Here is a 24,169-nt window from a genome sequence, read left to right on the forward strand (position 1 = left end):
ATTTGCTCTTATTTAGCTCGCCAGATCATTTGCACAAGGGGGTATGGTATATGGCCAATATACCATGGCTAAGGGCTGTTCTTAAGAATTCCACAACGCGGAGTGCCTGGATACAGCCCTTAGTCGTGGTATACTGGCCATATATCACAAACCCCCGAGATGCCTTATTGCTATTATAAACTGGTTAAAGATAAAACTGGCGAGTATAGAGATATTGTTATCCACATCGGCACCAACGATGTTAGGATGAAACAGTCTAAGGTCACATAGCTTCAGCGTGTAAATCAGCTAGAAAGATGTGTCGGCATCGAGTAATTGTCTCTGGCCCCCTCCCAGTTAGGGGGAGTGATGAGCTCTACAGCAGAGTCTCACAACTCAATCGCTGGTTGAAAACTGTTTTCTGCCCCTCCCAAAAGATAGAATTTGTAGATAATTGGCCCTCTTTCTGGGACTCACCCACAAACAGGACCAAGCCTGACCTGCTGAGGAGTGATGGACTCCATCCTAGCTGGAGGGGTGCTCTCATCTTATCTACCAACATAGACAGGGCTCTAACTCCTCTAGCTCCACAATGAAATAGGGTGCAGGCCAGGCAGCAGGCTGTTAGCCAGCCTGCCAGCTTAGTGGAGTCTGCCACTAGCATAGTCAGTGTAGTCAGCTCAGCTATCCCCATTGAGACTGTGTCTGTGCCTCGACCTAGGTTGGGCAAAACTAAACATGGAGGTGTTCGCCTTAGCAATCTCACTAGGATAAAGACCTCCTCCATTCCTGCCATTATTGAAAGAGATTGTGATACCTCACATCTCAAAATAGGCTTAAGCCTGATGAATTTACTGTGTTAAATGAGGCCTCACCTCCTGGTTACACTAGTGACCATATCCCCCGTGCATCCCGCAAAGGCGGAGGTGTTGCTAACATTTACGATAGCAAATTTCAATTTACAAAAACAAAAATTACGTTTTCGTCTTTTGAGCTTCTAGTCATGAAATCTATGCAGCCTACTCAATCACTTTTTATAGCTACTGTTTACAGGCCTCCTGGGCCATATACAGCGTTCCTCACTGAGTTCCCTGAATTCCTATCGGACCTTGTAGTCATAGCAGATAATATTCTAATTTTTGGTGATTTTAATATTCACATGGAAAAGTCCACAGACCCACTCCAAAAGGCTTTTGGAGCCATCATCGACTCAGTGGGTTTTGTCCGACATGGCTCTGGACCTACTCACTGCCACAGTCACACTCTGGACCTAGTTTTGTCCCATGGAATGAATGTTGTAGATCTTAATGTTTTTCCTCATAATCCTGGACTATCGGACCACCATTTTATTACGTTTGCAATCACAACAAATAATCTGCTCAGACCCCAACCAAGGAGCATCAAAAGTCGTGCTATAAATTCTCAGACAACACAAAGATTCCTTGATGCCCTTCCAGACTGCTTCTGCCTACCCAAGGACGTCAGAGGACAAAAATCAGTTAACCACCTAACTGAGGAACTCAATTTAACCTTGCGCAATACCCTAGATGCAGTTGCACCCCTAAAAACTAAAAACATTTGTCACAAGAAACTAGCTCCCTGATATACAGAAAATACCCGAGCTCTGAAGCAAGCTTCTAGAAAATTGGAACGGAAATGGCGCCACACCAAACTGGAAGTCTTCCGACTAGCTTGGAAAGACAGTACCATGCAGTATCGAAGAGCCCTCACTGCTGCTCGATCATCCTACTTTTCCAACTTAATTGAGGAAAATAAGAACAATCCAAAATGTATTTTTGATACTGTCGCAAAGCTAACTAAAAAGCAGCATTCCCCAAGTGAGGATGGCTTTCACTTCAGCAGTAATAAATTCATGAACTTCTTTGAGGAAAAGATCATGATCATTAGAAAGCAAATTACGGACTCCTCTTTAAATCTGCATATTCCTCCAAAGCTCAGCTGTCCTGAGTCTGCACAACTCTGCCAGGACCTAGGATCAAGAGAGACACTTAAGTGTTTTAGTACTATATCTCTTGACACAATGATGAAAATAATCATGGCCTCTAAACCTTCAAGCTGCATACTGGATCCTATTCCAACTAAACTACTGAAAGAGCTGCTTCATGTGCTTGGCCCTCCTATGTTGAACATAATAAACGGCTCTCTATCCACCGGATGTGTACCAAACTCACTAAAAGTGGCAGTAATAAAGCCTCTCTTGAAAAAGCCAAACCTTGACCCAGAAAATATAAAAAACTATCGGCCTATATCGAATCTTCCATTCCTCAAAAATGTTAGAATGTTAGCTGTTGCGCAGCAACTCACTGCCTTCCTGAAGACAAACAATGTATACGAAATGCTTCAGTCTGGTTTTAGACCCCATCATAGCACTGAGACTGCACTTGTGAAGGTGGTAAATGACCTTTTAATGGCGTCAGACTGAGGCTCTGCATCTGTCCTCGTGCTACTAGACCTTAGTGCTGCCTTTGATACCATCGATCACCACATTCTTTTGGAGAGATTGGGTATTTATGAGAGTATTTATGCTGCAGTAGTTTGTGTCGGGGGGCTAGGGTCAGTTTGTTATATCTGGAGTACTTCTCCTGTCTTATCCGGTGTCCTGTGTGAATTTAAGTATGCTCTCTAATTCTCTCTCTCTTTCTCTCTTTCTTTCTCTCTCTCAGAGGACCTGAGCCCTAGGGCCATGCCTCAGGACTACCTGGCATGATGACTCCTTGCTGTCCCCAGTCCACCTGGCCGTGCTGCTGCTCCAGTTTCAACTGTTCTGCCTGCAGCTATGGAACCCTGACCTGTTCACCGGACGTGCTACCTGTCCCAGACCTGCTGTTTTCAACTCTCTAGAGACTGCAGGAGCGGTAGAGATACTCTTAATGATCGGCTATGAAAAGCCAACTGACATTTACTCCTGAGGTGCTGACTTGCTGCACCCTCGACAACTACTGTGACTATTATTATTTGACCATGCTGGTCATCTATGAACATTTGAACATCTTGGCCATGTTCTGTTATAATCTCCACCCGGCACAGCCAGAAGAGGACTGGCCACCCCTCATAGCCTGGTTCCTCTCTAGGTTTCTTCCTAGGTTTTGGCCTTTCTAGGGAGTTTTTCCTAGCCACCGTGCTTATACACCTGCATTGCTTGCTGTTTGGGGTTTTAGGCTGGGTTTCTGTACAGCACTTTGAGATATCAGCTGATGTAAGAAGGGCTATATAAATAAATTTGATTTGATTTGGTTACCAACGTAATTAGAGCAGTAAAAATAATTGTTTTGTCAAACTCGTGGTATACTGTCTGATACACCACGGCTTTCAGCCAATCAGCATTCAGGGCTCAAACTACCCAGTTTATAATTGTAAATAAATCCCCTTTGCGCATGTGCATTACTACAGATAAATCCGACAGGAAAGTTTGAGGGATGAAAGCTGGACAGAGGATCTCAATCTCTGAGCAAGAAACACTTGGAAGAACATAAAAAAACGGATGCTAGGCTATTTTCTGGCTATTGTGCTGTCATTATGTGCCAGATGTTTTTATTTTAATTTTATTTAACCTTTATTTAACTAGGCAAGTCAGTTAAGAACAAATTCTTATTTACAATGACGGCCTCCCCTCACCCGGACAATGTGAGGCCAATTGTGGGCCACCCTATGGGAATGCAGATAACGGCCTCTGTGATACAGCCCGGGTTCGAACCCGCCTCTAGCGTTGCGATCCAGTGCCTTAGACCGCTGTGCCACCCGGGAGTTAAGACTTCAAACCGTTATAAATGGCCCATTTGCAAGATTTACATTTTAATAGGCATAGGCTGCAGATTAAAATCTGGGTTTATGATTGTAATTTGACTTTGCCATGGTTTCCTTAGATAAAGGCAGGAAGCCTTTAGCCCCTGATAGGCCTACATCTCATTTCAAGTAGTCTACAGTAACCTAGAAAAAATGTAGGCAAAATGTAACCTGAACGATTAAGCAGTTTGCTTAAGATTAATTTCAAGGTAAGAAGTACTTGTTTCCCAATAGCCTGCTGGAATAGGCTACTGAGGATGGTGTCATAATTTCGATCACTGAATTAAATATGAATAATATGTATATGAACTGAATATGTTTGTCATGATTTTACCTTATATTTTTCCGAGATTCCAGTAGTTATGAACGCGGCAATACGAGGTCAATTCATGAAGTTAGTGATCTTCAGGTCTGAGCTCTAGAAAGAGGCCCGAGTTCAGGAGATGGAATTCCGAGTTGGATGACGGTTCAAATGGATTTTTCCCATTCGGCGCTCGTTTTTTTTCCAAGTTCCCAGTTGTTTTCAACGCACAAATCGGAAGTCGGAGAATTTCAAATTCCCAGGTCGCAGTTGTTTTGAACGCGGCATAATCTTTGATAGCGGGTACACGCACGTCAGAACATCGTGTGATGAGACGTCATTACGTTTTAACAATGTTTTTGCAAAGATGGCGGTGGCTGAGTGAATGGACGAAACAGCCCTTTTAGTTTGAACATTTGATTTATTCTGTTTCTTATCCAACATAATCTGATTTCAATAGTTTGTCTTAAATTTCTTAAATATATTCTTATTAAAAAAATAACTAGAATGGTAATATGACACAGAGCAAAAAGAAGAAACGGGCGAATCGCAGTCTCCTGCTGGCGAAAAAAGTTATTATCAAGGATGGAGGAACGGTGAGTTTACACCAAAATCGCACTATTTGTCATCGTATTTCTTGAGATTAGTTTGCCGCATGTGGTATGTCTGTCTACAATATGTGAAATTTAACGCGGTAGCTCGTTCTGCTTGCCAGCGCCCTGGGGGAAGTTACGATGCCTCTTCCTAGTCCTCTCAAAAACAACAGTGCTAGCTACGTCAGCTAGCTAACGTATCTGCTGGTGCTAACTAACGTTGGCTGTTTGTTTCGTTCCGTGTAACGTTAGCTAGTTATCCTCTAGTAAAGGTATAGCTTCTCACTCAGCAGTATGGTAGCTACACTACATGACCAAAAGTATGTGGACACCTGCTCGTCGAACATCTCATTCCAAAATCATGGGCATTAATATGAAGTTGGTCTCACCTTTGCTGCTATAACAGCCTCCACTCTTCTGAGAAGGCTTAACACTAGATGTTGGAAAATTTCTGCGGGGACTTGCTTCCATTCAGCCACGAACATTAGTGAGGTCGGGTAGTGATGTTGGACGATTAGGCCTGGCTCACAGTTGGCATTCCAAAGGTGTTCGATGGGGTTGAGGTCTGGGCTCTGTGCAGGCCAGTAAGGTTATTCTACACTGATCTCGACAGACCATTTCTGTATGGACCTCACTTTGTGCACAGGGGCATTGTCATGCTGAAACAGTAAAGGGCCTTCCCCAGACTGTTGCCACAAAGTTGGAAGAACAGAATCGTCTAGAATGTTATTGTATGCTGTAGAGTTGAGATTTCCCTTCACTGGAACGAAGGGACCCGAACCATGAAACAGCCCCAGACTATTATTCCTACTCCACTAAACGTTACTTTAGGCACTATGCATTCTGGCAGGTACCGTTTTCCTGGCATCCGCCAAATCCAGATTATTCTTTCAGACTGCCAGATGGTGAAGCAGGATTCATCACTCCAGAGAATGCGTTTCCACTGCTCCAGAGTCCAATGGTGGTGAGCTTTACATCACTCCAGCCAACACTTGGCATTGCGCATGGTGATCTTAGGCTTGTGTGCGGCTGCTCAGCCATGGAAACCCATTTCATGATGTTCCAGACGAACAGTTCTTGATGCTTCCTGCCGGCAGTTTGGAACTCTGTAATGGGTGTTGCAACCGAAGACAGGCAATTATTATTATTATTGTTATTTTTTTTACACGCGCTTCTGCACTCAGGGGTACGGTTCTGTGAGCTTGTGTGGCCTACCACTTCGGGGCTGAGCCGTTGTTGCTCCTAGACGTTTCCACTTCACAATAACAGCACTTACAGTTGACCAGGGCAGAGATTTGACGAGCTAGCTTGTTGGAAAGGTGGCAGCTTATGACGGTGCCACGTAGTGCTGGGTGATATGGCCAAAATACCATATCACGGTATTAAAAAAGAAATGTTGACACTATTATTTGCTTTATAAGTAGTGCATGACCTCAGGGTGGCAACATACATTCAAAGTGATTTCAATGGGTCTTTCTCCATTATGATTGTTTTATACTGTTCAATTCAATCCAAAATATTTTTTTGCATTTTCATAAATTTCTGCATTTACTGCACTCATTTGAGATCATTTCCACACTGCCATGTAGGGCTGCACTATATGGGCAAACAATCTAAACCTTATTTTGAACCAAATGTTGCAATAGCGATTTGACATATGATTTAGAGCAAAACACTTGAGTGAACTGTTGGAATCATGGAAATAGAATGATTATTCTAATTCTATAGTTAGAATATGATAGTGGGCACTTTGAATAGTGTTGTTCGACATGAAAACGAAGGAAAATGCCAGGGAGGAGTTATTGTGATAGCGTAGGAACCAAAGTGTTGATAATTGTTTCCTGGGGGACCCTATAATCTTTGTTTATAATCACTGTTTTCTCTTAGCTACTTCATGTAGCTAACATATTAATGATTATTGTATTCCTCTTTGATTTAGAAGGTACAGTTGCACAAACAACATGCTGATTTAGAACTACACCATCACTGGTATTATCAGGCAGTATAACTAATTATGTTTACTCTGACTCCGTACATTTATTAGCTAGCTACCTAGTGATTAGCATTAGCGGCGAACAAGATTTAGGCCCAACTTGCTAAGAAAAGACAAACTAGCTGTTTGCCGATGTGAGGAAAACAAACTAATAGTGTAATTTATAGAATGCTACTGGATTTGTATGAAGAAGCAAATTGAAAACAGCTTTGTTGTCATCAACATTGTTGCATGTGCTGCATTGACCATGCAGACTGAACGCAAGTGTCTTGTGGTCGAGGAACAACAAATGCACTCCTTGAGTGGCAGGGCGGGGCTAGGTCTGTGTGGAAAGCTGCATGGAGAGAGATGACTCAATAGTGAAATAAACTATAAAAATTGACATTAAACACGGCGTATCACATTTAACAAATCAAACATTCAAATGCCGTTATAGAAGGTAAAGTAAAAACCCAAACCAGTCCATGCATCAATACCGGTATATCGTAAAATACGGCACACCGCCCAGCCCTAGACTGCCACGTTGAAAGTCACTGAGCTCTTAAGTACGGTCCATTCTACTGCCAGTGTTTGTCTATGGAGATTGCATGGCCGTGTGCTCAATTTATACACCCGTCAACAAGAGGTGTGGCTGAAACGGCTGAATCCACTAATTGGAAGGGGTTTCCACATACTCTTGGCCTCGATGTATATTCATACACAGGGGACCATATTCCTGCTAACAAAAGTCAAATTTGCCAAGACTGCTACTACTGGCTCTTCCAATGTGGGAAATGTAACTTTAGTGGAGTCAATAGTGGCAGATATGAATTCTGTTGTTGATGACTGTAAGCAGGAAGTTGCTACACTGTGTATAATGATGTCCTATTGCTGGGTTTACCTTTTAATTTATCTTATTTGAAAAAAAGATCATTGAGTATTACTTGTTGCTTGTTGACATACTTACATAGCGGTTCCACTCTGTTCACCAGGCACAAGGTTTCGGAGCTCCCAGTGTCTACCATGCTGTAATTGTCATCTTTTTGGAATTTTTTGCCTGGGGCCTTCTTACAGCACCCACTTTGGTGGTAGGTTGTCGTCTTTATTACCTATTATTTCATACAGTATGATTTGTTGGCTGCTGATGAAACTGTTTAAACAGTAAGGCCCCTGGGCGATTGGTATATGACCAATTTACAACGGCTAAGGGCTGATTTTAATGCTCGATGCAACGTAGAGTGCCTGGACACAGCCCTTAGCCATAGTATATTGGCCATATATCACAAACCCCGAGGTGCCTTATTGCTATTCTAAACTGGTTACCAATGTAATTAGAGCAGTAAAAATACATGTTTTGTCATACCCGTGTTATACAGTCTGTTATAAACTGGGTGGTTCGAGCCCTGAATGCTGGTTGGCTGAATGCCGTGGTATATGAGACCGTATACCACGGGTATGACAAAAGATTTATTCTTACTCTTTTAATTACATTTTAATCAGTTTATAATAGCAATACGGCACCTCAGGGGTTTGTGTTATATGGCCAATATACCACGGGTAAGGGCTGTATCCAGGCACTCCGTGTTGCATCGTGCTTAAGAACAGCCCTTAGCCGTGGTATATTGGCCATATACCATACCCCCTTGGGCCTTATTGCTTAAATGTACCATGGCTGTCAGTCAGTCAGCATTCAGGGCTCGAACCACCCAGTTTATAATCACAATTAAGTCTCCACTATGTGTCCTTATCCCCTTGTTATCCAGGTCCTACATGAGACATTCCCAAAGCATACATTTCTAATGAATGGCTTGATCCAGGGGGTAAAGGTATGGTGTTTGAACAGGTGTTATTATTTTTGAACAGCACATCTAGTTACACTTCAATTCTATTTCCATTCATTGGGTGTGTCTTCTTATTGTGTTTCAGGGCCTGCTGTCTTTCCTGAGTGCTCCGCTGATTGGTGCCCTGTCTGATGTGTGGGGTCGGAAGTCTTTTCTCCTGCTTACTGTTTTCTTCACCTGCGCTCCCATTCCACTGATGAAGATAAGTCCCTGGTACGATGGCACGCAACCAGAGAGAGTCCATAGTTACTGAGATCACCATTCAAATGAATCATAGTTCTATGGAATCTATTGTGGTTAAACAAATTGGGAAGATCTGAACTTCATGCTGAATTTCATACTGTTCTACTCTACACTACTATATTTTATGCAAGATGCATTTGCTAATATAATGTGATGTGTTGAGATGGAACTGAGAGTCAAGTGTAATAATAACTGAGTGCCATATCCTGCCTCTGTTTCAGGTGGTATTTTGCAGTTATCTCAGTGTCCGGTGTGTTTGCTGTAACCTTCTCTGTGGTCTTTGCCTATGTGGCTGACATCACGCAGGAGCATGAACGCAGCATGGCCTATGGACTGGTGTGTATCAGACATTACCTACACAATTTATTCTCATCTTCAACTTTCAAGTTTACCACCTCACCTTTTTTGATTCAGTGATTTGTGGTCCATTTGTGGCTAAAATAGCTATATCCTTTAGAACCTATTTGCAATTTGGTCCCACTTAACAAAGTAGACATTTTGCACAAACTCAAGAAAGTGAAACTCTGATTTTATTTAAAGAGTGGTAGTTGAAGAGTTAGTCAGTAAACCACCTCTACTCTTGTCCGTTAGGTGTCGGCCACCTTTGCTGCTAGCCTGGTGACGAGCCCGGCCATCGGAGCCTACCTGGGCCGTGTGTATGGTGACGGCCTGGTGGTGGTGCTGGCCTCGGCCATCGCTATGCTGGACATCTGCTTCATCCTGGTGGCCGTGCCCGAGTCTCTGCCTGAGAAGATGCGGCCAGCATCCTGGGGGGCTCCCATCTCCTGGGAACAGGCCGACCCCTTTGCTGTGAGTACATGGTCAACTTCTAAAGGCTCAGTCAGTTTCTGTACCCCATTAATTACCCAACTGTATTGTTTCTCTACCCCATGAATTATCCAACTGTTATGTTTATGTACCCCATTAGTGTGCTTTTAGAGTTCAATATGATTTGGATAGGCCAGATGAGATGCCTTCTCTTGACATCGATATGCTTTATTGCAAATTACATGAGGATTCAAGAAGTAAAGGGTTAGCCTAGTCCTACCAATGTACAAATATATTGGCTTGTTTGGGAAACATTCTCAAACCTGTTGAAGATGTGTGCTTCACTTTGGCACTGATCAGGGGTAGTAGCTAGAATTTGTATTAGGCTTTGGTGGGTCTCCGAGACCGAGGAGGAACATGGACATTTCCTTTCTGTCGCGTCACAGTCCTGATGATGGGGAAAGTTTAGAATTCAATGGAATTGGTGGCAGTGGTGGAGGCAGGTATTGTTCTTGGTAAAAAAAAGGGAGCTCAGCGATAGAATGTGGTGAGAATGGCTGTGCTGCAAGACCTTGTCCTCTTGACTGACAGCCATGGCTTCCCTTATGGAAGCATTATAGCATCTGGTTGTGTGTTGACACTTTCAACTAGCTACTCATGTTACCAGTGGTCCTCTTCAGTCTTACCATTTGCCTCCACAATAACTCCATCACTTAATGTTTTCATTAGATTTCATAAAAGAACAAGACCAACTGAGATATATGCTTTTGGGAAGAGAAACTGACCAATTGTAATGTGGTTAGTTGCAAGAGGTTACACCCTTACAACTAACCACATTACAATTGGTCAGTTTCTCTTCACAAATGCATACAACATCTCAGTTGGTGTTGTTCATGTATTTGGACTGAATTGTTTGGCACAGGCCATGTTAGTGTACCTCAGCTTTAGTTCTGAACAATGTCTTTCTAATTGGGCATAGAAACCAACAGTGCCCAAAACCGGTTAACCGTGCTGAAATGGCACACAAACATCATTTTAGAAAAACACAATGGGATTTACCTAGCATAAGGAACAAGCGTTTAGACCAGGGTGTGTTATACATCATGCAAACCTGAACTCTCCTAAAATGGGTTGTTTGATGGTCTGTGCTATCTGGTATCCTTGGGATGTCCCTTCCCTTAACGTAACTCTTACCTTAACCATTTGAAATGTCAATTTCATTGGGGGGGGGGGGGGTAGGGACATCCCAAACTGTTGTTTGAAGGGGGGAGGGAGTGCTACATGGTATACACAGAGGCAAAACAGGGGAACTATTAACATATTATATACACAGAGAGCGGGCTGAAAAGCACATTTCATAATACTCCAAACCGCGTAGTGGCAGCGCCACTAAATGTTTGAGGCTAAATTACACAATGTACAGCAGCTACTCATGGCACAACTTAACAGGTCTTCCTCAGGCAATGTTGAGTGGGAGGAAGACTATGTTGCTAAAATATATCATCACACAGGCCTCGACATTAACGCTTGTTCGAAACAAGAAAAGAAAATAGTCTGACTAGAAGAATATAGATTTGAGTTGACCGAATGGACAAGTAAAACAAATCTAAGATCATATTAAACAATTACTCTGATCAGAATTGGGGTGGGATACATTTTGCAGTTTTAAAGCTAATTTCCTGCAATTCTACTCACTGTCATGGGGCTGAGGGAGAGAATTTCCTGAAATTCTACACATTTTACCATGGCTTATGCCGTGTTTGTATGCTGAGTGAATCAAACATAACAATCAATGCCATGACATTTTTGGAATTTTATATTCTTCCTGACTGTCAATGTTTTATTTTGGTGGTTGTTAGTTCTCAAATATCTTGTTTAAAAAAATATATAGCGCCATTATCTTTTTCTACATACATTATATCTGGTTTTAATAATTTTAAGTTTACCCTGAAAAATGATTTAAAAAATGTTTTATTTGTATAGATTTTTTTGGAGTGGTCCGCAACTGCTAAATGAATATAGGGGAAACACTGAGACCCACGTGGGCACATTTGTTGATATTCCTTGCAAATTACTGAGTTGTAGCTATTACTGAGTTATAGCACATATTTGGTCAGCAAACAGTCTACGTACGGTCAGAAAATTCTTGGGGTCTGCATCAGCTGCGTTTGTGCCAGAGGAGAGAGTTAGACATTTACAGCAGGTAGGCCTAGCCCATAAAAAATGACAGACTAACGAGATGGCCAATTCAACACATCGTGTAGTTTTTCGGTAGTTAACTATTAAGTGGGGGTGTAATGGTTCACCAAACCCACTGTTCGGTACGTATTGCAGTTTTGAGGTCACGTTTCGGTACAGCGGGAAAATGAAATGCCAACAGTTACTGTAGTTAAATAAAAATACAAAGTGCTGATATTCCTGATTCCATATATGATCATGTGTCATATAATGCCTGATGAGATCACCATCAGGAATAACAACTTTTCTTAAATGAAAACATGATTAATCAATGTGAAGGTATGAAGGTGGCTTGAAATATCAGATTCCAGTCTGTTCCGACTGCAGGAAAAATAACCGATTTGGAATCGGATATGCAAATAAATAGGATTAGGACTTAGGACTTAGGACTTACACAAGGTGCTGAAAACCCCTTTTCTAAACCACCGAGAATGGGAGCATATCCATGGCTATAGGCTAAACATGCCTATCGCTATTGTAATTTATTTGGCCTTGTCAGAATTCGCTGCGAATAGCTGTTTGAATGCAGAGGGGAGATTAAGTTTATTTTGATTTATTTTTTGCGTTTCCGTCTTGCTCCCAGTGGTATGAGTACTTGGGTGATGTCGGTGTAAATGTGTCAACATATTTGAGATGCTGGGAGCTGCATATGCTATTCTGGTTGAGCAATGGCTACATAGTACTGTTAACTCTCTGTCCATCGCCATTGTAATCTACTGTGAAGCCAAAATGTTCTCAAACTGGGAATTTAGACGATGATGGAGAATCCTGGTTTATCGACCCCACCACTCGTAATCGTACAGAACTAGTTCCCGAATTTTGATTACAACGTGCATAGCCTATAGCCGTTGTTTGATTATTATAATTTATTTTATTTGGGTTGAACCAAGGTCCCCATACCGAATGTTCAGTACGAATACATTTACCCATACACCCCTAATTCTCTGGATATGTTAGATGAAATGGCTTACTTTTTAAATCATAGGCTACCATCTATTGTCTTACTTGTCACTGATAAAAAATTATATTCTATTGGCTATTGTTGATAGTCTATAAAGAGAAAGCTACAAAAAGACACCTAGCATGGGTCTTGGCTAGCCCACTGTAGGCCTTGGCTAGCCCACTGTAGGCCTTGGCTAGCCCACTGTAGGCCTTGGCTAGCCCACTGTAGGCCTTGGCTAGCCCACTGTAGGCGTACAGTATCAATATTTATTTTGAAAAGCAGTCGGTCTTAAAGGGGCAACATCCTATTTTGAGATGTAATAAATAATTACAGACCTGCTTTAGAAACAAACATTTATGCAATTAATCTAATGCAATTGTATCAAATAGAGTAATGTCTTGCGTTGTAAAATTATATCATACAGCTTTTCATACATAATTAAATAATAACCAAATGTAGCCTATTACTAGCTGAATATAGAGAGAAAGCATACACCCCAATGCATTTAACTGCCATTGAGGGGAAAAAAGTGAACATTGAACCCTGAGTAAATATATCCGAATCAATGCAAGAACAGAAGGGCATGCTAAGATGGCTAGTCATTATTAGTCAGGTCATTTAAAAATTGGTGCGACCAAAAGGTTAGTGGAAAAAGCTAGTCTAGAGCCCTGGATTGACCTACAACAATGAGGCTAAAGGATTATTATTATTTTTTAGTCTGAGCGAAATCTCTCCCTCTCGCTTGCTCTCTGGTTGTAACCCAGTTCTCATAGAAGGCCTCCTTTCTGCCATAAGACTTGTGAAGGAGTGGATGGGTGTTCATTGTACATCATATTGTTATCACCAACCTAACCCCTTGCTTTCTGTCTCCAGTCTCTAAGGAAAGTGGGCCAGGATTCCACTGTGCTGCTCATCTGTATAACAGTGTTCCTGTCCTACCTCCCCGAGGCTGGCCAGTACTCCAGCTTCTTTCTCTACTTACGACAGGTTTGTGTTCTGTCAAACGTATGGCCCAAATAAACAGTGTGTGTGTGTGAGACGCATGTCAGATGTGTCCACCCCCTTCCTGTATTAAAATTATGCTCAAATGTTTATTCTATTCTACTACCATTTACTTTGTTCGTATTCTTATCTTGTAATATTTCTTATTGTTGTTGCATTGTCGAGAAGGAACCTGCAAGTAAGAATTTCGTTGGACGGTGTATCCTGTACATAAGACAAACTTACCTTTTTGAGTTGTTATTGCCATGATCAATGTCACGGAGGTCAAGTCCCCTTCATAGTCAAAATATTTGGCAGACTTGTCGAGCGGGTTTGACTATAGTTAATTTGAAGAACACTACAAAGTAATTTCACAAAAGGTCCGTTACACCGTTCATTGTAGTTCTTTGCTGCTTGCAGCTACACTACATGCTCGTCGAACATCTCATTCCAAAATCATGGGCATTAATATGGAGATGGTCCCCCATTTGCTAACAGCCTCCACTCTTCTGGGAAGGCTTTCCACTAGATGTTGGAATATTGCTGCAGGGTCTTGCTTCCATTTAGCCACAAGAGCATTAGTGAGGTTGGGCACTGATGTTGGACAATTAGGCCTGGCTTGCAATCAGCGTTCCAATTCATCCCAAAGGTGTTTAAAGGGGTTGAGGTCAGGGCTTTGTCCAGGCCAGTCAAGTTCTTCCACACTGATCTCGACAAAACATTTCTGTATGGAACTCACTTTGTGCATGGGGGCATTGTCATGCTGAAACATGAAAGGGCCTTCCCCAAAGTTGGATGTACAGAATTGTCTAGAATGTTATTGTATGGTGTAGAGTTAAGATTTCCTTTCACTCGAACTACAGGGCCTAGTCCGAACCATGAAAAACAGCCCCAGACCATTATTCCTCCTCCAACAAACTTTACAGTTGGCACTATGCATTGGGGCAGGTAGCGTTCTCCTGGTATCTGCCAAACCCAGATTTCTCCGTCGGACTGCCAGATGGTAAAGCATGATTCATCACTCCAGAGAATGTGTTTCCACTGCTCCAGAGTCCAATGGCGGCGAACTTTACACCACTCCAGCTGACGCTTGGTATTGCGCATGGTGATTTTAAGCTTGTGTGCGGCTGCTCGGTCATGGAAACCCATTTTTTGGAAGCTTCCGACGAACAGTTTTTGTGCTGACTATATTTACGCGCTTCAGCACTCGGCGGGTCCCGTTCTGTGAGCTTGTGTGGTCTACCACTTCGCGGCGGAGCCGTTGTTGCTCTTAGACATTTCCACTTAACAATAACAGCACTTAAAATTGACTGGGCAGCTCTAGTAGGGCAGAAATTTCAAACTGACTTGCTGGAAAGGTTGCATCCTATGGCGGTGCCGCTTTGAAAGTCACTGAGCTCTTTAGTACGGGCCATTCTACTGCCAATGTTTGGCTATGGAGATTGAATGGCTGTGTGCTGAAATAGCCAAATCCACTAATTTCAGGGGTGTCTACATGTAGTGTATATTTAGCTAAATCATTGTCTTTGCTTGATGATGGGTATAGTTACTTGGTCTCACTGGCAGTACAATCACATGCATTTTGTTTAATTTATTTTTTCTACAGATTATGGGATTTTCACCTGAAAGTGTTGCAGCTTTCATAGCTGTTCTAGGACTGCTTTCAATCGTTGCACAGGTTAGTTGTCATTCAATTAACATGTACAGTGGCTTCAGAAAGTACTCATACCCCTTGACTTATTCTACATTTTGTTGTGTTACAACCTGAATTCTAAATGGATTAAATATATTATTTTCTCACCCATCTACACACAATGCCCCACAACGACAAAGTGAAAACGTGTTGAGAGATGGGTTTTTTTGTGCAATTTTATTGAAAATTAAATAAATAAATATGTTATAAGTATTCACACCCCTTTGCTATGACACTCCAAATTTAGCTTGGGTGCATCCAATTTCCTTTGATCATCCTTGGGATTTCACTACAACTTGATTGGAGTACACGTGTTGTCAATTCAATTCTTTGAACATGATTTAGAAAGAAACACAACTGTCTATATAAGGTCCCACAGTTGACAGTGCATGTCAGAGCAGAAACTATACCATGAAGTCCAAGGAACTGTCCGTGGGGCTATGATATAGAATTGTGATGAGGCATATATCCGGGGAAAGGTATAAAACTATTTCTACAGTGTTGAAAGTTTCCAAGAGCACAGTTGTCTCCTTCACTGGGAAAAAATAAATAAATATGGAACTACACAGACTGCCTAGATCTGGCTGAGCAACCAAGGAAAACATTTGTTTAACCCTTATTTTACCAGGTAAGTTGACTGACAACACATTCTCATTTACAACAACGACCTGGGGAATAGTTACAGAGGAGTGGAGAAGAATGAGACAATTGGAAGAAGGACCTTGGTCAGGGAGGTGACCAGGAACCCACTGACAGAACTGCATAGTTCCTTGGCTAAGATGGGAGAACCTGCCAGGAGGAAAACAATCTCTACAGCACCTCACCAATCTAGGCTTTATGGAAGAGTGGCCAGACGGAGGCCACTCCTGAGAAGAAGTCACATGACCGCACGCCTAGAGTTTGCAAAAAGGCATGTGAAAGACACTGCGAGCATAAGGCAAAATATTCTGTGGTCTGATGAGACAATGTAACTCTTTGGTCTGATTGCAAAGCGCTATGCAAAGCTAGTCACCCATCTAAAACCATCCCTACCATGAAGCATGGTGGCGGCAGCATCATGCTATGGGGATGCTTTTCAGCAGCAGGGACTGAGACCGGATAGAGGAAACAATGAAAACAGGCAAATCCTTGATGAGAGCCTGCTTCAAAGTGCAAACAACCTTAGACTGGGGGCAAAGATTTACGTTCCAACAGGACAATGACCCCAAGCATACAGCCAAAGCAATGCTGGGAAGGCTTCAGAACAAGAATGTGAAAGTCCTTGAGTGGCCCAGCCACAGCCCAGACTTGAATCTCATTGAAAATCTGTGGAAAGACTTGAAGATTGCTGTTCACCGCCACTCCCCATCTAACTTAACAGAGCTTGAGAAAATACGCAAGAAAGAATGGGGTGAAAAATCCCCAAATCCAGATTAATAAATATTAGCAAAGGTGATGCAGACATGCCCAAGATAACTGAAACCTGCTTCTACAGAGTATTGACTCGGCAAAATAAAATTGCTAAAATTTCTAAAACGTTTCCACTTAGTCATTATGGGGTATTTCATCAATTTTGAATTCAGGCTGTAACGCAACAAAACGTGGAATAAGGGGTATGAATACTGTCTGAAGGCGCTGTAATCCCAATCTCTGCCATGTTATGTTAACCTGGTTTGGGCATTAATGAGAACATTCATTATATGCAATATTAACATTCAAATAAATGGTTTCCAATTCTATTATTTTTCTTTCTTTGTCAGACAGTAGTATTAAGTTTACTAATGCGTTCCATCGGGAACAAGAACACTATCTTGCTCGGCCTCGGGTTCCAGATACTACAGCTCGCCTGGTATGGGTTTGGCTCTGAGCCATGGTAAGCTTTTTTAATGTGACTCATCTGATTCAGGTCAATGAAGAGATACTCTTTCAAGTGACTTAATCTGTTTTCTCTCATCTCTCTACAGGATGATGTGGGCAGCAGGGGCTCTAGCAGCCATGTCAAGCATCACTTTCCCAGCAATCAGTGCTTTGGTTTCCCGCACTGCTGAACCAGACCAACAAGGTTTGTACTTTGTTATAGTTTTATTTTGCATCTATGCATAGTCACTTTACCCTCTATCTACATGAACATATTAGCTAAATTACCTCGACTAACCCATACCGCTGCACAGTGACTCTGTACCGGTACCCTTTGTATATAGCCTCTTTATACTGTAGTTATTTTATTACTATTTTTCCTTTAGTTTATTTAGCGCATTGTTTCTTACTTTTGAACTCTTCATTGTTGGTTAATGGCTCATACGTAAGCATTTCACGGTAAGTTGTATTCGGCGCATGTGACAAATCAAGGCAAATCCTTCAAGGAAAGGAAATAATTATATAAATACAGTGGGGCAAAAAAGTATTTAGTCAGCCACCAATTGTGCAAGTTCTCCCACTTAAAAAGATGAGAGAGGCCTGTAATTTTCATCATAGGTACACTTCAACTATGACAGACAAAATGAGGGGAAAAAATTCAGAAAATCACATTGTAGGATTTTTAATGAATTTATTTGCAAATTATGGTTAGGTCAATAAATTAGTATTAGGTCAATAACAAAAGTTTATCTCAATACTTTGTTATATACCCTTTGTTGGCAATGACAAGAGGTCAAACGTTTTCTGTAAGTCTTCACAAGGTTTTCACACACTGTTGCTGGTATTTTGGCCCATTCCTCCATGCAGATCTCCTCTAGAGCAGTGATGTTTTGGGGCTGTTGCTGGGCAACACGGACTTTCAACTCCCTCCAAAGATTTTCTATGGGGTTGAGATCTGGAGACTGGCTAGGCCACTCCAGGACCTTGAAATGCTTCTTACGAAGCCACTCCTTCGTTGCCCGGGCGGTGTGTTTGGGATCATTGTCATGCTGAAAGACCCAGCCACGTTTCATCATCAATGCCCTTGCTGATGGAAGGAGGTTTTCACTCAAAATCTCACGATACATGGCCCCATTCATTCTTTCCTTTACACGGATCAGTCGTCCTGGTCCCTTTGCAGAAAAACAGCCCCAAAGCATGATGTTTCCACCTCCATGCTTCACAGTAGGTATGGTGTTCTTTGGATGCAACTCAGCATTCTTTGTCCTCCAAACACGACGAGTTGAGATTTTACCAAAAAGTTATATTTTGGTTTCATCTGACCATATGACATTCTCCCAATCTTCTTCTGGATCATCCAAATGCTCTCTAGCAAACTTCAGACGGGCCTGGACATGTACTGGCTTAAGCAGGGGGACACGTCTGGCACTGCAGGATTTGAGTCCCTGGCGGCGTAGTGTGTTACTGATGGTAGGCTTTGTTACTTTGGTCCCAGCTCTCTGCAGGTCATTCACTAGGTCCCCCCGTGTGGTACTGAGGTTTTTGCTCACCGTTCTTGTGATCATTTTGACCCCACGGGGTGAGATCTTGCGTGGAGCCCCAGATCGAGGGAGATTATCAGTGGTCTTGTATGTCTTCCATTTCCTAATAATTGCTCCCACAGTTGATTTCTTCAAACCAAGCTGCTTACCTATTGCAGATTCAGTCTTCCCAGCCTGGTGCAGGTCTACAATTTTGTTTCTGGTGTCCTTTGACAGCTCTTTGGTCTTGGCCATAGTGGAGTTTGGAGTGTGACTGTTTGAGGTTGTGGACAGGTGTCTTTTATACTGATAACAAGTTCAAACAGGTGCTATTAATACAGGTAACGAGTGGAGGACAGAGGAGCCTCTTAAAGAAGAAGTTACAGGTCTGTGAGAGCCAGAAATCTTGCTTGTTTGTAGGTGACCAAATACTTATTTTCCACCATAATTTGCAAATAAATTCATAAAAAATCCTACAATGTGATTTTCTGGATTTTTTTCTTTCTCATTTTGTCTGTCATAGTTGAAGTGTACCTATGATGAAAATTACAGGCCTCATCATGTGGGAGAAATTGCACAATTGGTGGCTGACTAAATACTTTTTTGCCCCACTGTCATTTTTCTGAACTATCCCTTTAACTTGCCTGGTGAAGTAAAGGTTGAATGCAATCCAATTGATAAATTATTGTTGGCTGTCATCTCACAGGAGTGGGCCAGGGGATGGTGACAGGGATCCGGGGGCTGTGTAATGGCCTGGGCCCTGCGCTCTACGGCTTCATCTTCTACATCTTCCACGTGGAGCTGGATGCGCCCCCAGATGGCAACGGGGACACTCCGGTCCATACTCAATCCCACCTTCAGCTCCTCCCACAGGTTAGCCCCCAGCTCCCCAACCCCAACCTTTTCTGCTCCTCTCACAAGTTAGCCCCCAGCTCCCCAACCTTTTCAGCTCTTCCCACAGGTTAGCCCCCGGTGCCACACCCCTAACACCAACCTTTTCAGCTCCTCCCACAGGTTAGCCCCCAGTGCCACACCCCTAACACCAACCTTTTCAGCTCCTCCCACAGGTTAGCCCCCAGTGCCACACCCCTAACACCAACCTTTTCAGCTCCTCCCACAGGTTAGCCCCCAGAGCCACACCCCTAACCCCAACCCTTTTCTGCTTCTCCCCATCTTAGCCCCCAGCGCCACATCCCCAACCTTTTCAGCTCCTCCCACAGGTTAGCCCCCAGCGCCACATCCCCAACCTTTTCAGCTCCTCCCACAGGTTAGCCCCCAGCGCCACACCCCCAACCTTTTCAGCTCCTCCCACAGGTTAGCCCCCAGCGCCACATCCCCAACCTTTTCAGCTCCTCCCACAGGTTAGCCCCCAGCGCCACACCCCCAACCTTTTCAGCTCCTCCCACAGGTTAGCCCCCAGCGCCACACCCCCAACCTTTTCAGCTCCTCCCACAGGTTAGCCCCCAGCGCCACACCCCCAACCTTTTCAGCTCCTCCCACAGGTTAGCCCCCAGCGCCACACCCCCAACCTTTTCAGCTCCTCCCACAGGTTAGCCCCCAGCGCCACACCCCCAACCTTTTCAGCTCCTCCCACAGGTTAGCCCCCAGCGCCACACCCCCAACCTTTTCAGCTCCTCCCACAGGTTAGCCCCCAGCGCCACACCCCCAACCTTTTCAGCTCCTCCCACAGGTTAGCCCCCAGCGCCACACCCCCAACCTTTTCAGCTCCTCCCACAGGTTAGCCCCCAGCGCCACACCCCCAACCTTTTCAGCTCCTCCCACAGGTTAGCCCCCAGCGCCACACCCCCAACCTTTTCAGCTCCTCCCACAGGTTAGCCCCCAGCGCCACACCCCCAACCTTTTCAGCTCCTCCCACAGGTTAGCCCCCAGCGCCACACCCCCAACCTTTTCAGCTCCTCCCACAGGTTAGCCCCCAGCGCCACACCCCCAACCTTTTCAGCTCCTCCCACAGGTTAGCCCCCAGCGCCACACCCCCAACCTTTTCAGCTCCTCCCACAGGTTAGCCCCCAGCGCCACATCCCCAACCTTTTCTGCTCCTCTGCCTTATTGTTTAGATCTTTAGCCCAAACCCGACGGGGCTTGAATTTTCAGGCCCAATCAAACTTCTACTCGTCCTCACAATACACAACCGGAACCAGCCAGATAATACATTTGACTTAGTTAGCGTAGACTTTGAAGGTTTGTTTTGACAGCCAGGATACCTCCTCAAAAATGACCAGACAGTTTAACAAGGTTCTATCCCTGTCTTAAAAGGTACTATGATTATTTAGACACTATGCACACTTAGAGGGTTTTGGGCAGTATTTAATGTTAATTAGTTATCTAGTATCAATACACTTGTGTAACCCTAATTTGTTAAATGTTCCTAATTTTGTCACTTCAGGTATGGAAAATGTGAACCTTTTATTTCCTCCTCAGAGTTCCATCATTCCTGGCCCACCCTTCCTCTTCGGAGCATGCTCAGTGCTACTAGCGCTCCTGGTGGCACTCTTCATACCAGAGCAACCTCACCTAGGCCTCCGGCCCGGCAGCTGGAAAAAGCACAGCTCGCCCCATGGACACCCTCACAGCCTGCGGCCGCCCGGGGAGGCCAAAGAGCCCCTACTGCAGGACTCAAACGTGTAACACTGGCTACTTAGGCCAGATGCCCTCCCTCTTCACAAAGAAAGAGAGCTCCTTATATAGGTATAACAGACAGCAATCTAAAAGCTATATTGAGTTACCACTATATATGTATACATAGGAGTATATGTTTTTGAGAGAAAGTTCTATCCAAAGGCACTATTTGCAATGGCTTATTTATTGATTTTTGTTTTTTCCTTGAACTTTTACAACAACAACAAAAAATATTCCCTTGACTGTTGTTTTGATGATATTGAACAGGGGCGTAGCTCACTCAGGGACGTACACCTGGTAAGACGGGGCTGTTTCTGAACACAGTGTTCCACAATCAGAAGAGGTTCTCAACAAAAGCAACCTAGAAAGATAAACACATCACAGACTGGTTAGTCCTCTAGAATTGGGCCTTCAGCTTTACTGAACGTGGTGTGAGAAAATGACACTGCGGGGCCGAGTTGGAAATTCAGGTGGCATTTCCCCAGATCTCAGCATAAAAAGCCTTAATCCACATAACCATGGAATGTGAAAACGCAATGGACTTGGAATGGTACAGCTGAATTTTTAAAGCACCTTTTATTTTGAACCTCATATCAAACTGCTGCCTATATGAATTCCTACTACCACTTCGTCAGACTGGCTGGTGCCTTCCCTTGGCTTTGAAAATGCTGTTTGGGGGGTTGGGAGTGTTACTTTTTGACGGGACCACAGTGAGATCTTGGATCGCCCCCTGATCGCTCTCTCTGACATCACGGAATGTGTGACAGATTGGCTTGGTATTTTTAGTCTTTTATTCTCATTTGTACGTGTATACGGCCAAGTCACTGACATGTATGGATCGTACAGTTACAGGAAATTATCATACAAGAAGGGTTTGCCTTTTTTAAATATCTCGTCATCAACCAACACGTTGCATAGTTACGGAATCCATAGATCCATCTCCAGTGGCCTTCTATAAACCATTTCACTTGTACAATGCGCTCTTGTTTTAACTTGCTAATTGACCAAATACCAAAAGAAAGTACATATTGAATCATGAAAGTTGTGAAATATTAGTTGTGTGCTCTAGTTATTTATGAGTTGGTGTTCTGTAAAACATTGCAGTTTCTTAATACTGTATGCTGTTTTCTTTTCCATGTATTGTAATATTGTTTTGCTGCCTTATTTCAACCTTTTAAACATTAAATTGTTGACTGACCTTGTAAATATACATTAAGTATAGAACCATGCATTTCAATAAAGTGGAATATTTTGATGTATGTTGGATTTATGGCTGGGAAACCTGTGCTGTTTTAGGTGAACAGAATATTGAGCCAAATCCAAACCAGTATGACAAGTCTATACTGTAGGTAATGCATCTGGTAGTCAATGCATTTTAAGGTTCCACCCATATCCTTTAATTGTACACTCTATAAGATAAATTAATCTTTTTGTATGTTTGTTTTCCAAGTTACACTGTGTTAGGAAGCAGACTCCATCTCGCCTGTTGTCAAATACACATTGCAGGCAGTTATTTTACCAAGAAAACATTTAACCTCATGTTCTGTTTCTTATCTTACCTAAAAAAAATTGTAAGGTTATTTTGCAATGCAACGATTTCAGGAAATCCACAAGATGCATATCAACTTCTCAGTTTGATGATGACAAACCAGCTAATGTATACTGAACAAAAATATAAATGCAACAATTTAAAAGATTTTACTGAGTTAAAATTCATAAGGAAATCAGGCAATTTAGTCTGGTTTTAGACCATCATAGCACTGAGACTGCACTTGTGAAGGTGGTAAATTACCTTTTAATGGTGTCAGACTGAGGCTCTGCATCTGTGCTCGTGCTCCTAGACCTTAGTGCTGCTTTCGATGCCATCGATCACCACATTCTTTTGGAGAGATTGGAAACCCAAATTGGTCTACACGGACACGTTCTGGCCTGGTTTAGATCTTATCTGTCGGAAAGATATCAGTTTGTCTCTGTGGATGGTTTGTCCCATGACAAATCAACTGTAAATTTCTGTGTTCCTCAAGGCTCTGTTTTAGGACCACTATTGTTTTCTCTATATTTGACCTCTTGGCGATGTCATTCGGAAACATAGTGTTAACTTTCACTGCTACGCGGATGACACACAGCTGTACATTTCAATGAAACATGGTGACGCCCCAAAATCGCCCTCCCTGGAAGGCTGTGTTTCAGACGTAAAGAAGTGGATGGCGGCAAATTTTATACTTTTAAACTCGGACAAAACAGAGATGCTTCTTCTAGGTCCCAAGAAACAAAGAGATCTTCTGTTGAATCTGACAATTAATCTTGATGGTTGTACAGTCGTCTCAAATAAAACTGTGAAGGACCTCGGCATTACTCTGGACCCTGATCTCTCTTTTGACGAACATATCAAGACTGTTTCAAGGACAGCTTTTCTCCATCTATGTAACATTGCAAAAATCAGAAACTTAATGTCTAAAAATGATGCAGAAAAATGTATCCATGCTTTCGTCACTTCTAGGTTAGACTACTGCAATGCTCTACTTTCCGTCTATCCGGATAAAGCACTAAATAAACTTCAGTTAGTGCTAAATATGGCTACTAGAATCTTGACTAGAACCAAAAAATGTGATCATATTACTCCAGTGCTAGCCTCCCTACACTGGCTTCCTGTTAAGGCAAGGGCTGATTTCAAGGTTTTACTGCTTACATGGGCTTGCGCCTACCTATCTTTCCGATTTGGTCCTGCCATACATACCTACACGTACGCTACGGTCACAAGACGCAGGCCTCCTTACTGTCCCTAGAATTTCTCAGCAAACAGCTGGAGGCAGGGCTTTC

At 43.0% G+C, this 24,169-nt stretch overlaps 1 protein-coding gene across 1 annotated transcript; it reads left to right on the forward strand.

Moving 5' to 3' along the window:
• Nucleotides 1–4,441: 4,441 nt before the first annotated feature.
• On the forward strand, nt 4,442–22,615 carry LOC120053698 (hippocampus abundant transcript 1 protein-like). Its single transcript, XM_039000893.1, has 12 exons — nt 4,442–4,680; nt 7,642–7,737; nt 8,413–8,475; nt 8,576–8,703; nt 8,955–9,069; nt 9,325–9,543; nt 13,556–13,669; nt 15,270–15,341; nt 17,096–17,208; nt 17,300–17,397; nt 19,419–19,585; nt 21,152–22,615. Exons 1-12 carry the CDS (start codon nt 4,600–4,602, stop codon nt 21,356–21,358), a joined length of 1,473 nt encoding a protein of 490 aa, XP_038856821.1. The 5' UTR covers nt 4,442–4,599; the 3' UTR covers nt 21,359–22,615.
• Nucleotides 22,616–24,169: the final 1,554 nt, after the last annotated feature.

This window comes from Salvelinus namaycush, chromosome 9 (genome assembly GCF_016432855.1).
Source record: "Salvelinus namaycush isolate Seneca chromosome 9, SaNama_1.0, whole genome shotgun sequence".
In the NCBI taxonomy this organism is placed as follows: Eukaryota; Metazoa; Chordata; class Actinopteri; order Salmoniformes; family Salmonidae; genus Salvelinus; species Salvelinus namaycush.